Source organism: Podarcis liolepis, assembly GCF_965112155.1.
Source record: "Podarcis liolepis genome assembly, chromosome: 7".
Lineage (NCBI taxonomy): Eukaryota > Metazoa > Chordata > Lepidosauria > Squamata > Lacertidae > Podarcis > Podarcis liolepis.
In genome coordinates this window covers 75,225,109-75,240,244 of record NC_139561.1, presented here as the reverse complement: position 1 = coordinate 75,240,244, position 15,136 = coordinate 75,225,109, and the positions used below count along the sequence as shown (strand labels likewise).

The window sequence follows — 15,136 nt, the reverse complement described above, 5'->3', positions numbered from 1 at the left end:
TTGTAGGAGCCGAGTCCCTTTGCCCCCCCCAAAAAAAAATATATTTCAGGGGGCCACCCCCTCCCAAAGTTGAAGGGAATTCCCATTCAAATGGTGGGTGGGTGCCATATTTTATTCAAGTTGGCATCCCTGCTGGGAATTGTAGCTGTGGGAGGGGAGAATCAGTCTCCAAAGAACTCTCAATGCCCTTAATAAACGGGGGGGGGGGCCTTTGGGAGAAACCAATGCTTGTTTAAAGTGGTAAAAAAGTGCTTTACAGGCTTGTAAAGCCTCCTCCCTCCTTCCCTCCCCCCTCCCCATTGCTTTTCCTTTTGTGCCTTTTAGATCGTAAGCCTGAGGGCTGAGATTGCTTTACAGGCCTGTTTAAAGTGGTAAAATAGTGCTTTACAGGCTTGTAAATAGTGCTTTACAGGCTTGTAATTCTGTCAAAAAACGAGATCAGGAGTCTCCTTCTTTGGAGGTCTTTAAGCAGAGGCTTGACAACCATATGTCAGGAGTGCTCTGATGGTGTTTCCTGCTTGGCAGGGGGTTGGACTCGATGGCCCTTGTGGTCTCTTCCAACTCTATGATTCTATGATTCTATGATTCTATACATGTACAGTGTGACCGTGACCCAAGTTTCTCATTTCTCCAAACTTAAGTTCAGTTCTCCATATTTCTGCAGCAATTAGTAGTTTCTTTTTTCCAAAACCTCTGTGTGTGTGTGTGTGTGTGTGTGTGTGTGAAATCGAGAAAGAGATAGCCACACCGGCAGCATATTTCTTCTTTCTCGTATCCAAAAATGCTCTGCCCTCACCAGTCCTGGAAGGATCCTTTTAAAAAGTCCCATATGCTCAGAGACTTTGCGCCTGTTCATTGGAGGATATAGGAAGCCCAGAGCACTTGTTCTTTAGGTGTCCCTTTTATGAAGAGGCACGTAGTGAGACCATTGATCCCCTGCTGGTGAGGCTCACTGACCTCCCGGAAAAGCAAAAATTAGACCTTTTCCTGTTAGGCAAAGATCATAAGATGACCCGGATGGTCGCCAGATTCTGTGTACAGATCTGCAGGTGCAGACCATCCCCTGACTCAAACTAGTTCGTTAAGAAAATCCCCAAACTCTGTTCCATGGGTGACTCTGGGTCATCTCTCTGCAGTAGCTTATCTTAAAGTTTTAAGCTTATCACATTTATTAATTTTAAATTTATTGTTGTACATTGTTTTAAATATTTGTTTTCCTTCTGGGATTGTACCCCCAAGTGTGTTTTATAAGCTGGTCTCCGACCGTAATAAATTTTCTACCTACCCACCTACCTATCTATCTGTATATATACCAGCATTTCAGTGTTAATTTCTCTCAATAAACACATTTTGACTAATGCACATATTTCTGCAAGCAATTTCCCCCAACGTATAACGCAGTTTTGTATATCATTTCCACTGAAGCATGCGTTTTTAGGCACCTCTCACCCTAATATATGGATATCGTTTGGTTGGAGAAATGCTTTGCAAAATCTGGAGAAGTGTATATTGGTTTGAGAAGTACAGTTTAGGTAGTTCTGCATTAAAATGCAGAGAAAAAATTATTTATCCTCCATTCCTAGGGAAGGATAAGGGGATATCAAATGCTCCCTGGCGCTTCTACATTCGGTATCAATCGGCTGGGGTTATTCATTATCTAATTCCTCATTCCAAACACCCACACATTTTGCAGGGTGGGAGGGAGGACCGCGGTGCCCAGTTCTTTTGTCCAAGGGCAGAGCATTGCACACAGCTCCCCTAAAGCAAAAGAGCCAAGCAGATCAGCCTAGGTTATAGAGCAAGGACTCTTCTGAAAGAATATTCAGAGCAGTGGGTCTGGTACCACGACAGGAGGAGGGGAAAGGGGAGGGGAAAGGGCTGGAGGTGCAACCGACCGAGGAGAGACAGGGACTGCAGGTCACGCAGCAGACAACCCAAGAAGCAGGGATACCAAGAGAAAAGGGAGAGAGACTTCACTAGCAGAATAGCAAGCCAGTGGAGAACGGAGGAGAGCAGGACCTGCACCATGAGTGACATCAAATATGAGAGGATGAACGAAAATGCTCTGCACATGGATAATCCACCGCCCTACTCTGCAAAGAACGAGGAGCCTGGTCCTTCTGCTGGGATGGCACCCACCACGGGCAGCAGAGGAACTCCCGCTATGCCGCACCAATACACCCCTTACTATGGTCCAGCCAGCATAGCACAAACTTCGCAAACCATCGTCATCAGTTCCGTGCAGCCCAGCCGTGAACCGGATTACCTGGCCTACTCCATCTTCACCATGCTCTGCTGTTGCCTCCCCTTGGGTGTTGCTGCCCTTGCGTACTCGATTCAGGTGAGTGGGAGCTGAGTGAGTGTTTGAGAGAGGACTGGGGGGACCTTAAAGGGCAGGGACAGCTGCCTGTGCTGACATCTAAGGCCCCATCTGCACCATACACTTAAAACAGTATCATACCACTTTAAACAGTTGTGGCTTCCCCCTCCCCCAAAGAATCCTGGGGACTGTAACTTCTTAAGGGTGCTATTTTTCTAGAAAAAGAGGCGCTGGAACTCACCACGAATGTCTCCCTTGTTCTCTTATGAAGGCAATGGCACCCACCTGAGAGGGGCCAGAATTCGGTTCTGGTGAGATCCAGCTGGGGGGGGGGGAACCCTGGTGCTGAGAGTTGTTAAGAGTCCCCTAGTTAGAGCTAAAACAGAGCCTTAGCTACAGGGGAGCCAGCCGGGTATTTTGCCCCATGTGAACCCTCAAGGGGAAGCCCCCACTCAGTTTTCCTCTGAGACAATCTAGGCTACTCAGAGGGGAACAGGGTGGGGGCTTCCCCCTTGAGGGTTCACACAGGGCAAAATACCCAGCTAGCTCCCCTGTGGCTAAGGGCTCTGAGACAATCTAGGCCAGGCATAGGCGAACTCAGCCCTCCAGATGTTTTGGGACTACAATTCCCATCATCCCTGACCACTGGTCCTGTTAGCTAGGGATGATAGGAGTTGTAGTCCCAAAACATCTGGAGGGCCAAGTTTGCCTATGCCTGATCTAGGCTGAGGACACCGTACCATCACCTGTGTTGAAGCAAAATGCTGTTGCCAGTATAGCTGGATTCCATACACTGAAATACGACGGTGCCGTCTGGCCCACAGGCAGCAAAATGTCTAGGCCTAGCCCGGGTAGCTGAGACAATATGTTGCAGCAAAACAAAGAGAGAAGCTCGTGGAAGCTTAAAGGCAAGCACATTTATGGTGGCAACTGTTTTTATGGAACAGAGCCCCCCTCTGTGTTTTATCTGAGCTGTGGCATGCCACCCATGAATCCATAACAGCCTAAGAAAAGCCTGCTGGGTCAGGCCAGTGGTCCTTCTAGTCCTGAATCCTGTTCTCACTGTGGCCAACCAGATGCGCACTAGAAGCTTGCAAGCAGGACAAGAGCACAGCAGCCCTCTCCCCAGTTGGAATTTCCAGCAACAATTAGTGACTATGGCTGGTTATTGTGGCTAGTAGTCACTATTAACCACCTTAAAATCCTCTTTTAAAGCCATCCAAGCCATCACTAGGGACGTGGGTGGCGCTAGGGACGCGGGTGGCGCTGTGGGTAAAACCTCAGTGCCTAGGACTTGCCGATCGTATGGTCGGCGGTTCGAATCCCCACGGCAGGGTGAGCTCCCGTCGTTCCATCCCAGCTCCGCTCCTGCCCACCTAGCAGTTCGAAAGCACCCCTAAGTGCAAGTAGATAAATAGGTACCGCTTTATAGCGGGAAGGTAAACGGCATTTCCGCGTTTCTTCGTCACGCTGGCCACGTGGCCCGGAAGTGTCTTCGGACAGCACTGGCTCCCGGCCTCTTAAGCGAGATGAGCATGAAACCCCAGAGTCAGTCACGACTGGCCCGTACGGGCAGGGGTACCTTTACCTTTACCTAAGCCATCACTCCCTCTTGAGGGAGTAAATTCCATAGCTGGAACTATTTGCTGTGTGCAGCAGTGTTCTGAATGTTTCTTTTGTCTGGGTTTTGCTGATACAGTAAGTTACTGCATCTGGGAGTGTGGATAAATCAGAAAACATTGCATTTTGACAAGAGGCAATGTTTACCATGACAGTACTGCATGTTACCACTGGACCAGATGATCATCTGGAACCTCCTGTCAAGCAGCAAGGAGAATCGAACCTCCGCCTTGTATCTTTGGTTCGGGAGATGGTTCTTCACTTGCCATGATGTTACAGTGGTCAGTTATGCCCCTGCAGACTAGGGCAAGTTACCACTTTGTACATGGGTGTCTGATTTCGCACTATGCCACACACATTCGGGAAGAGATAAGGGGTCAGTGTGCTCTTCCCCTGATCCAGTTTGTTCTCTTTCTCCCCAGACCCAAAACGCCAACCAAAATGGAAACTACATAAGCGCTCGACGAAACTCCAGGGTGGCACTCATATTGGCTCACACAGCACTCGGAGTGGGTCTTGGGTGCCTGATTATATACATCATCTTCTGGATGAATATTTCTCACCAGATAATCGAAGTGCCAACCATCAGCCCCTGAGGATACACAACGTTCATATGCTAAAAGTCATTCCCTGCCCAAGATGCCCAAGTCTGAGAAGTCCTCCTAAATTGACGTCATGCTCTTTGAATCGTTCTGTAAAGTGGTATGTTCTGAGCTGACTCCCATACCCTTGTTCTAACTAGGGATAGATTTACAATGTCAAGCGATGAACATCATGTGTGAGCCAGCTCTGTGATACCCAAAGATCTCAAACTCCTTCCAGGAGTATCTCTCCCCTCTCTCATTCTCCCACCCAGAGTTATTTCGATTTCGAGAGTCTTCTGGTCTTGTCCTGTTCCTCTTCGCTGCTGACCATTCTTCCAACATTTCACAGATAATAATTGGGACATGCATGTAACACAACAGTTGTCAGAGCACAAATTTCTACCCAAGCCCTATCCTTGACACCCATCCCATTCCCCATCGTCCTACTTCTTTGGCCTTATTCGTAAAATTTTTCGGAGACACCGTTGATGGAATCTTATAAATGCCATCTCCAACTCCTCGAAAGATTCCATCAACGGTGTCTCCGAAAAATTGGGAAGACAGATGAACTAATATCAGTGTACTGGAAGAAGCAAAGATCACCAGTGTTGAAGCAATGATTCTTCAACATCAACTTCATTGGACTGGTCATGTTGTGTGGATGCCTGATGATCGTCTTCCAAAGCAACTACTCTATTCCAAACTTAAAAATGGAAAGCGTAATGCTGGTGGTCAACAAAAGAGGTTTAAGGACTGTCTCAAGGCAAATCTTTAAAAATGTAGTATGAACACCGACAACTGGGAAACACTGGCCTGCAAGCGCTCCAGTTGGGGAACAGCCTTTACCAAAGGCTTTGAAGACACTTGAACTCAGAATGCAAGGGAGAAATGTGTTAAGAGGAAGGCACGCTTGGCAAATCCACACCGTGATCAGCTCCCACCCAGAAACCAATGTCCCCACTGTGGAAGGACGTGTGGATCCAGAATTGGCCTGCACAGTCACCTACGGACTGATTGTTAAAACCGTGTTTATGTAAGACAATCTTACTCGACTACAAGTGATCGCCAAAGAAGAAGAAAAAGAAGATCCTGTGATAACTTATCCCATATGTTTTTAATGCAAAGAAGGCACTTGTGAGATGCTTAGAGAGCTATCTGAGGCAAAATAAATAAAATATACAATGAGATCACCATGATTCTGTGTTGTGTGATGTTTTCACAAAACTGCTATTGGTTCCACATAGAGAAAGGACAGTGGGATAAATGTTCATTATCTGTCACATGCAGCTCTTTCTCCATTCTGCTGCAGTTCACCTTCTGCCCCAAAGTGTGTTATTCTAGAGTTGTTATATTTTGAAGAGCAAAAAAGAGGACAGCCTGAGCCGGGAAAAGAGGTGTGTGGGTGCACCTCTTTCCTCAGCTTGGACTGTCAGCAGCCATGGCATGCAGAGCGTCCATGTGCCTCTTTCACCGGCTCGGGCTGGCAGCAGCAATAGCATGCAAGAGCAGCCTGAGCCCAAGCCACCCCAGCCCAAGCCACTGCCAAAAACAAAAAAAATCCCAGACATTTCCTTTAAAATGTACAAATCCACCCTGATGGGCATGTTGACCCCCAAAAGAGGACATGTCTGTGTTTTCCCAGACGTATGGCAGCCCTAGTTATTCGTCTTACTGTCCACTGTGGTGAAATTACATAAATTACTTACATTATGTTGTCATTAAGTCATTCCACCCCATTCATTTTGATGCAAAGAAAACACAACACAAATGGGGGGTGGGGAGAGGGGACGTAATTTGTAGATTGAAAGCAGCAACAGGGAACATTGACTTAACCTGCTAGAGGGGTTTCCATTACAGATATGGGGGCGAATGAGCCAACATTGTCCATTTCTGCTCTCGTTTCTGTTTTCATCAGAATTCCCTGACATGCCTAATCATGACACCTTCATGGCAGATTCACTGACTTCAGCTGTGAAGACAGAACAAAGCCATCATGGCTAACAGCCTTTGATAGCCCTCTCCTCCATGAAATTGTCTAATCCTCTTCTTTAAAGCCATCTAAGTTTGTGGCCATCCCAAGTTCCATAGCTGGACTAAGCACTGCATGAAGTACATTCTGTTATCTCTCCTTAATGAGCCAACTTTCAGCTTTATTGGAGATCCATGAGTTCTAATGTAATGAGAGAGGGAGAAACCTCCAAACTTCAGCGGCTGTCCTTCAATCTAGACTGTCCTTATTCCGGGGGGGGGGTCCAACAATCACATGGCAGCAGTTTTGATGCTCTTCTGCAATGAACCCACTTCCCCCAATAATCAGACTTTTTGCAATACAGGAAGAAATGAGGCAATGCACTGCAACGTCACCTAACCTTTTGCCATACAAATAAAAGCATGCACCATATAAATGTTCCATTAGCAGCTAATGACATCAAATGTTCCCCTGCAATTGTTGTGCAAATATATCAGGGTGAATGGTGCAATAAACAGGTCATCTAGAAGCAGCAGTGGTCAAGGGTCACAGGAGGTCAAATACCCAAAATACCCATTACGCCCTGCTGCAGGAAAGTCCCAGCACAGTCTCTGTCTCCAGTGTCCCAGAGCCTCCCGAACAGCATGGGAGGGGATTGGGGATTTTTTAAGCACCAAAAAGAGCTCTTTTCACCATTTGTGTTGATTATAACCCATCAGAATGGAAAGAGGTGAGTTAGGAGTGGTTCCTAGGGTCACTCTGGAGAAGGTCAAAATAAAAAAATTCCTTCCAGTAGCACCTTAAAGACCAACTAAGTTAGTTCTTGGTATGAGCTTTTGTGTGCATGCACACGAAAGCTCATACCAAGAACTAACTTAGTTGGTCTTTAAGGTGCTACTGGAAGGAATTTTTTTATTTTGACTATGGCAGACCAACACGGCTACCTATCTGTATCTGGAGAAGGTGTGTGGGAAGAAACATTTAAGGGACACTGGAAATACAAGGTGCTTTCACTTCAAGAGAACAGTGTGCAAGTTTTGTTCCATGCAGTGGGGCTTCAAGGAAGAGACAACTTAAGTGGCTCTGAAAGAAGATATTGGAACATTCCAAATCATCTGCCCATGCACACACACACAGGAAATAGGACCCCTAACTGAAAGGCAACACGTGGAGATCTGCATTGATCATGGCAATGCAACCCTAATTATTATTATTGCAGAAGTCTTAGAAGGGGCATGGCTGGGAGGGGAGGCTACAACGAAAGGACCCTCCATTTACGAACTTGTCACTACTCTTCTGTTAGGAATCAACATTTATCTCTATCTAAAAAGGCAATCTGGCCTTCATTTTCTGAAACCTAGGCAATAATAATAATAATTTATTTATACCCTGCCTATCTGGCTGGGTTTCGCCAGTCACTCGGGGCGGCTTCCAACAAAATATTAAAATACAATAGTCCATCAAACATTAAAAGCTTCCCTAAACAGGGCTGCCTTCAGATGTCTTCTAAAAGTCTGGTAGTTGTTTTTCTCTTTGACATCTGGTGGGAGGGCGTTCCACAGGGCAGGTGCCACTACCGAGAAGGCCCTCTGCCTGGTTCCCTGTAACTTGGCTTCTCACAGGGCACTGGATGGGGGTGGAGACGCTCCTTCCATTCAGAGCAGGAATAATGGGGGGGGCGGGGAGGGAGAGGTCTCTCACTTTCATGCATTTCTTAGCCATTCAGACCACCCAACAAAAGCAATCCTATGGGTGGTTTTACCTTCACTCTGGATTAAATGGTGCTGGGGTGGGGAAAAGAGAGATCAGCTTTCAAAACGTTGCAAAAAGTGAGGAGGGACAGTTGGAGGGATGAGTGAGCCGCTTGCACGGCTGTGATCTGAATTAAGATCGTGCAACACGCCAATCTCCCTGGGGCTGTCTTGGGAGCGAGGTGGTGAGTGCACTGCCTGCTGTGCGCGTGCTTGTGCGTTCTTCTTCTTGTTGTTGTTGTTTAGTCGTTTAGTCGTGTCTGACTCTTCGTGACCCCATGGACCAGAGCACGCCAGGCGTTCTTCTTACACGAATGTAAAGATGCGCAGTGCGCCCATTTCCACATGCGTTGCAAACCGATCTGTCTCCAGCTTCTGTGAGCCTCTCCTCCAGTTGGCTGCTCACCCTCCCTCTCCCCCCCCCAACATCCCCACCGCTCCCAAGTGTGGGGTGGTAGGAGAAAAGGGTAGGAAAGAGTGGAAGTTTCGGTGCCTTTCCCTGCTTTCTCCCTCCGTCCCCCTCGCCCGCTCCTGCTGCGCTTTTGCGCCAAACGGTAAAGGCCAGCGGGGTAGTCATTTATGCAAGTAACCTAGGGATATCCCCAGTTCTCCTTCGCAACCCTAAATGCCCACTCTGTTTCTCCCCATCCTCGCCCTGCCTTCCCCAGCTTCTCTTCCTGGGCTCCAGCGACAGGAAGCCACGGGGCCGCACAAGCCCCGCACCCATGGCTTCCTCTCTCTCTTGCTCACGCACCCCGACGTGGCGCCGGCAGGAGCTGGTCACGCAGCAGCGGGTGCCGTCTGTTCAGACTCCGGCTCTGCAAAAACGACGCCTAAAAGGAAGGGCGGTGGCGGACACGGGTAACATGGGGGCCCTGTGCGATGCCAACACTGGACTTCGCCACCCCCCAAAGGCCTTTCCAAACTTTAGGAAGGAGGCGCAAGCTTCTGTCAGGGTCCTAAAGTCTCCCTTACCCGGATTTCAAAAGGCTCCCCCCTGGCTCAGCGCCCAGTTCGCTTCGCACAGCCCTAAACCCGTTCTTACTAAAGGTTTATCCACACTCTGGAAAACTGGTTATTTCAAGCTCAATCGGAGCAAACCGCAAAGCATGGAAAATCCGAACTGACCGAGCGCTAAAGTATGGGTTTTTGCTGGGAAGGGGGGGAACCACACTTCAATGTGAAGATTTGAAAAGAGCTAGGAAAAAGTTAAGTGCGGATAAGCCTGAGAGCAGGGGTCAGCAAACTTTTTCAGCAGGGGGCCAGTCCACTGTCCCTCAGACCTTGTGGGGGACCAGAGTATATTTGGGGGGGGGGGAAATCCTATGCCCCACAAATAACCCAGAGATGCATTTTAAATAAAAGGGCACATTCTACTCATGTAAAAACACGCTGATTCCAGGACTGTCCGCGGGCCAGATTTAGAAGGCGATTGGGCCGGATCCGGCCCCCGGGCCTTAGTTTGCCTACCCATGCCTAAGAGCATGGGCTACAGGAGCAGCCGCCACGGCTACAGCCCCTCCAACAGTCCCAGTTCCAGCACCGGCTTTAGGGTGCTGCAGACAGCTTCCCTGTGCTGGGGGTCCTTGCTTTGGTTTTTGTACCATATTGATCTGAGAATGGCTATGGTAGAAAATGAGATCTGAGTTGGGATAATGTTTTCTGATCTAACAAGCAGGACGAGTGATTGCTTAATAAACAGCTGCTGTCATCTTAATTTCCCCCATCAACTTTGTGCAAACAAATCAGGATGGGTGGCCAATAAGCGAGTCAGCTGGAAGCAACATTTATCTCTTTCTCAAAAGGCAATCTGTCCTTTGTTTGCTGAAACCTGGGCTACAACATGTTCCCGGTCAGGAGTACTTGGAGATAAGATTGGTGGACAGAGAGAGGCATCCCTCTTTCATGCATTTCCTAGCCACTCGAAAAACTACTCATTGAGAGTGACCAGCCGGTCTCCAAAACAAAAGGAAGGTTTTTGGCAATTCTGCCAGGACTACTAAAGCAATTTCCAGCACCAGACCTGGTTCCAACAACCAATTTTTGCCTCGGTTTCTGACTTTGCGATAACATAAAATATGGAAGCATTTGCAGCTTTGAAATGGTGTGTCCATTCAGTCACACAGAAAATATGAGGAAATTGAAGGCCACACTCAGTATTCATCTGACTGCTTTGGGTTACCAATTTCCTCATTCCTAGCCCTTCATACTTCTGGGCTGGGAGACCTGGTGGAGCTGCTGTTATATTCTTCCACAGCCAGAGCCCAGACTAGGGGTCACTTGAGCAGAGAAGCCGGCACTGTAAAGCCAGCTCCCAGACAAAAAAAAAGACCGAAGTTAGCAGAAAGAGGAAGAGGGGAGGGGAGGAAGGGCTGGAGGGGGCGGCCGAGGGGAGGAAGCGTAAAGCACCAGCAGCTAATCACAGACAGCTGAGGAGGAGCAGAGCGAAAGACTTTGGAGGCTGCGTTCAGGGAACACCAAAAAGGAAAAGGAGAGCAGGCCGTTCGCCATGAGCAACTACGAGAGGCTGAAAGAGGAACCCATCCCTCAGGATCCACCCCCTTACTCTGACAAAGACTCCCATGAAGACCCTGAGCCAGCTGGATCAGAACCCCGTCGCATGGGCTGGCCCTCTAACCCTGTGCCATCCCAGTACCAACATTATGTTGCAGCTGGTGCAGGATCCCACCAGTTTCCGATTCTTCAACCTCCGCAGGCCACCGTCATCATTTGTGGTCCACCTGCCAAGGAGCCTGATTACCTGGCCTACTCTATCTGTACCATGCTTTGCTGCTGCCTCCCCCTGGGCATTGCTGCCTTAGTTTACTCTATAAAGGTGAGCTCCTCCCTCTTTTTCTTTGGGCTGGGGGAGATGTAGTGCTTATAATAACAGGCAGTCCAATAGGCCCCATGACCTTTTCTGGTGGCCCCTGTAGCAGAGGCCTGTAGAAGGCTACAGGGTGGCTTGTGTTGTAGCTGAAATTCAGGGGAGCAGGTGAGCCTAAGGCTTCTGGATTTCAAGGTTTGGGGGCCCTTTCTCCACCCCAATAATTCAAGCCACCGTGTTGTCCACAGGGACAGGGAGAAACGGCAGAGCACAAAGTGGGTGGTGGTTTCAAAGAGAACAGGATAAGGGGATCGCTCAGATGTTGCTTTTGCTCAGTCAAGGCTAAACTCAGGCAGGGTGAGGTTCAGAGAGGGGGCTGAATCACGTCTGTGTGCAGGAGGGTTCCAGCTGGCTGGAGGGGCTCAAGCTAAGATCTGCAACTCTGAATCTCCTACGCTTCAGCAGGAAATAAAATGAGCCTCAGCACAGCTGCCTCTGCCAGCGCTGAAAGTTTTTGTTTAGCTTAAAGGGGCCCAGCCCTCTGCATTGGTCTCTTGTTGCTATGGTGGAGCAGAGGATTCCCTGCTTGTAGTGTCTAAGTGTGACATTGTCACAGCCTCTGACCAGTGAGGAGTCAGACACTGGCCCCACAGGCACTTTGGGTAGCAATGTTTCTGGGCTGTCTCCTGAGTGGCCTTCCTCCTTTCGTTTCGGAGTCCTGCACCTCACCACCTAAAAAGGACTTGACTCCTGTTCCCCGGCAGGTGCAGGATGACTCTTAGGCAGCCAACATCCAGAGAGACAGCTGGGTTAGCCTGTTGCAGCGAAACAGGAAAGAGTCTCTGATGACCACTTTAAGGTTGCATGGATTCTTTGGGGCATTTGTTTTCACAAACTAGGCTTTGTCTGAGCTGCAGGGCAGCTTTCTGAGTTAGGGGTGGGTGGCCTGTTTCATGGTGGCCCAGGTCCTACTTGGATGGTCATTTCTAGAAGGTGATGCTCAGGGAGTGCTCTTCGACTCCCTGGACCCTTCAGTGTGGGGTTCCTCTGGGTTTGATTTTATCCCCTCTGCTGTTTAACAGCGACATAAAACCACTGAGTGGGGTAATCTGGAGTTTTGGAGTACAGTGGTACCTTGGTTGTCGAACTTAATCCATTCCGGGAGTCCCTTTGACTCCCAGAACCATTCGAAAACCAACGTGCAGCTTCCAATTGGCTGCAAGAGCTTCCTGCACTCAATTGGAAGCCACAGAAGCCATGTCAGAAGTTCACCTTCCAAAAAACATTCACAAACCAGAACACTTACTTCCAGGTTTGAGGCGTTCGGGAGCCGATTTGTTCAGGAGCCAAGCCGTTCGACAACCAAGGTATCACTGTACCTTGCTGGTGATGCACAGGTCTACTTCTCCTTTACATTTGTCATCAGTTCTCACTCTCTTTCTCCACAGACCCAAGAAGGCAACTTTAATGGAGATGTGATAGCTGCCAAGCGAAACTCCAGGATGGCTCGCATCTTGAACCACACAGCCCTCGGAGTGGGCTGCTTCTGCTTCATTATGTATATCATCATAATGGCAACTTTGTATTGGCAACTGCAAAACCAGCACCCACTTGACTGAGGATTCACTGCAGAGCCTCCACATTTCGAAAGACCTCCCCACCGTTGCACTACTGAGAAGAAGGCCTGGCTGGACGCTGTGCTTTATGAATCATTCCATAGCAGGAAGTGCTAAAGGACGAGTCACACGTACAGGCTCATCACATGATTTCTGTTTATTTTACTTGATGACCAACAATGGGATGTGTGAACTTCAAAGCATTGTCCCAAAGGGGACATCAAGTGCTCTTGGAAGTTCTACCTAGGGGGGAAAATATAATATCCTATACTCTGCCATAGATTCCTATACAGTGGTACCTCGGGTTAAGTACTTAATTCGTTCTGGAGGTCTGTTCTTAACCTGAAACTGTTCTTAACCTGAAGCACCACTTTAGCTAATGGGGCCTCCCGCTGCTGCTGCGGCACCGGAGCACGATTTCTGTTCTCATCCTGAAGCACTATTTCTGGGATAGCGGAGTCTGTAACCTGAAGCATATGTAACCTGAAGCGTATGTAACCCGAGGTACCACTGTACACATAATAATTTTTAAAAACAGGGATGGGGTTTATAAGAGATTCTGAAAAACACAATGTTATTATCAAGCAGGATCTGGTGACAATAGGCATACTCCATTTACAATTATAGATCAGAGATGGAAAAATACAGACATAATATGAAGCCAAAATAATCCATCGGTATGTGAATGTGTGGAAGTGAGTGACTAGAACTGTTTATTATGTAGGCGTAATGGTTAAACAAGGCAAGGTTACAAAACGTGAACCCTAATCTACCAAAGCAAAGTAATTAAAATATTCAAATGCTCTACACTACTTCTTCTTTTGACATGTTCAGGGAAGTTTTTAAATGTGTGACATTTTAATGTATTTTTAATCTTTGTTGGAAGCTGCCCAGAGTGGCTGGGGAAACCCGGCCAGATGGGCGGGGTACAAATAATAAATTACTATTGCATCTTTATTGAAAGTTCAAAAAATACATAATTATATGTGCACTAAACACTGAGAGACGTGAATAAAAGAGAGAAAAAGAGAAACAGAATCTGTGTAGAAGGGAAAATAAAGTGGGGGGGGACCCCAAACTCTATGCTTTACAAGGTTGTTATTGTCCTTCACCAGATCTTAACCTATTACAGTATTTGTAAGAATGGATTCCAAATATCAGTGATTAAATATTACGCAACAAAAAAAAAACCAGCCATCAACATATATGAATCTTTGTTATTAGCAAACCAATTTGATATACAGGTAGTGAGGGAGAATTGGAAGAATCAGAGATCTCCATTTCGACCACACAGTGGGAAACTGTTTTAAGTGCTATAACAAGGTGTCAATGGACCTTAGATTGAGGCTCATACAACAAAAAATAATATTTGGAATATACTGGACCCCATTTCGTTTGTTTAAAAAAGGGCTATCTAATGTATCTAACTGTTGGAGATGCAATAGGATAATGCTTCTCCAAAACATATGTTTTTTCATTGTCCTATATTGAAAGATTTTTGGCAGAGGGTAACTGGAACCATCAACAGAACTGTACGGAACAACCGTACATTTGCAGAAAGTGGAGGACTCCCTGGTCCTCTCGAATTATATAGCCAGCTCATGGAACCTTACAAAAGGACAATACGAGTGGACTCTCCGTGCCCTTACCACAGCAAAAAGACTGATCCTGATGACTTGGAAAAATCCTGATGAATTGGAAAAATAAAAATGCGGCTCCCTTCTATGATTGGATTGAAGACTTATGCAAACTCGTAACATATGAACAACTTGCATTACAAACGCAGACTTGTCATGGACAAATGCTCTACACTTAGCAAGCGACGGACATCACGGGTGATACCTTTATGATACACAAACATTCCAAGTAGGAATGATTAGGTTGTATCCAGTGCTTCCTCTACTCAGAGTATACCCATTGAAATTAATGGATATGACTGACTTAGGTCCATTCCGTTCAGTGGAGCTACCCTGAGTAGAATTCAGTTGGATACCACACAGAGTCCCATGGACAATGGCCATGTTAGTTGCCCCAGAATTGGCAACAATAAAATATAACGATACATGCCCTTAAAATAAAGGGGGGTTTAGGGCAGTGTGACTGCTTCTGCCGCACTGGGCGCCACAACTATGGCATGGTGAATTGAGCTGAATGGAAAGTGAGAGGTGGGAGGCACCAAATGTTGGCCTTGGGCTGGGAGTCTCTGAAATCTGAAAGACCAAAGTCTGCCCCTGCCTTAAAATCATGATATGGGCTTACCCCTCTGGCTCCCAGCTGCAACTCTCCTCACTGGGGGACAGGAGGCGGGCAGGTGTGGAGGACTCCCTGGTCCTGAATGGGGTAACTATGCCCCTGAAGGACCAGGTGTGCAGCCTGGGAGTCATTCTGGACTCACAGCTGTCTATGGAGGTGCAGGTCAATTCTGTGTCCAGGGCAGCTCTTTATCAGC

At 47.5% G+C, this 15,136-nt stretch overlaps 2 protein-coding genes across 2 annotated transcripts; both read left to right on the top strand.

Moving 5' to 3' along the window:
• The first annotated feature begins 1,732 nt into the window (after positions 1–1,732).
• Positions 1,733–5,720, top strand: LOC310712356 (trafficking regulator of GLUT4 1-like). Its single transcript, XM_083515317.1, has 2 exons — positions 1,733–2,341; positions 4,363–5,720. Exons 1-2 carry the CDS (start codon positions 2,027–2,029, stop codon positions 4,534–4,536), a joined length of 489 nt encoding a protein of 162 aa, XP_083371443.1. The 5' UTR covers positions 1,733–2,026; the 3' UTR covers positions 4,537–5,720.
• Positions 5,721–10,640: 4,920 nt separating this feature from the next.
• On the top strand, positions 10,641–13,644 carry LOC310712354 (transmembrane protein 91-like). The gene is made up of 2 exons (XM_083515314.1): positions 10,641–11,080; positions 12,520–13,644. Exons 1-2 carry the CDS (start codon positions 10,754–10,756, stop codon positions 12,688–12,690), a joined length of 498 nt encoding a protein of 165 aa, XP_083371440.1. The 5' UTR covers positions 10,641–10,753; the 3' UTR covers positions 12,691–13,644.
• The last annotated feature ends 1,492 nt before the right edge of the window (positions 13,645–15,136 follow it).

Excerpts from the sequence above, each read along its gene's own strand:
- LOC310712356 (XM_083515317.1), top strand. The coding sequence starts at position 2,027 with ATGAGTGACATCAAATATGAGAGGATGAACGAAAATGCTCTGCACATG. Across the intron at positions 2,342-4,362 it reads CCCTTGCGTACTCGATTCAG|ACCCAAAACGCCAACCAAAA; the intron begins GTGAGTGGGAGC and ends CTTTCTCCCCAG.
- LOC310712354 (XM_083515314.1), top strand. The coding sequence starts at position 10,754 with ATGAGCAACTACGAGAGGCTGAAAGAGGAACCCATCCCTCAGGATCCA. Across the intron at positions 11,081-12,519 it reads CCTTAGTTTACTCTATAAAG|ACCCAAGAAGGCAACTTTAA; the intron begins GTGAGCTCCTCC and ends CTTTCTCCACAG.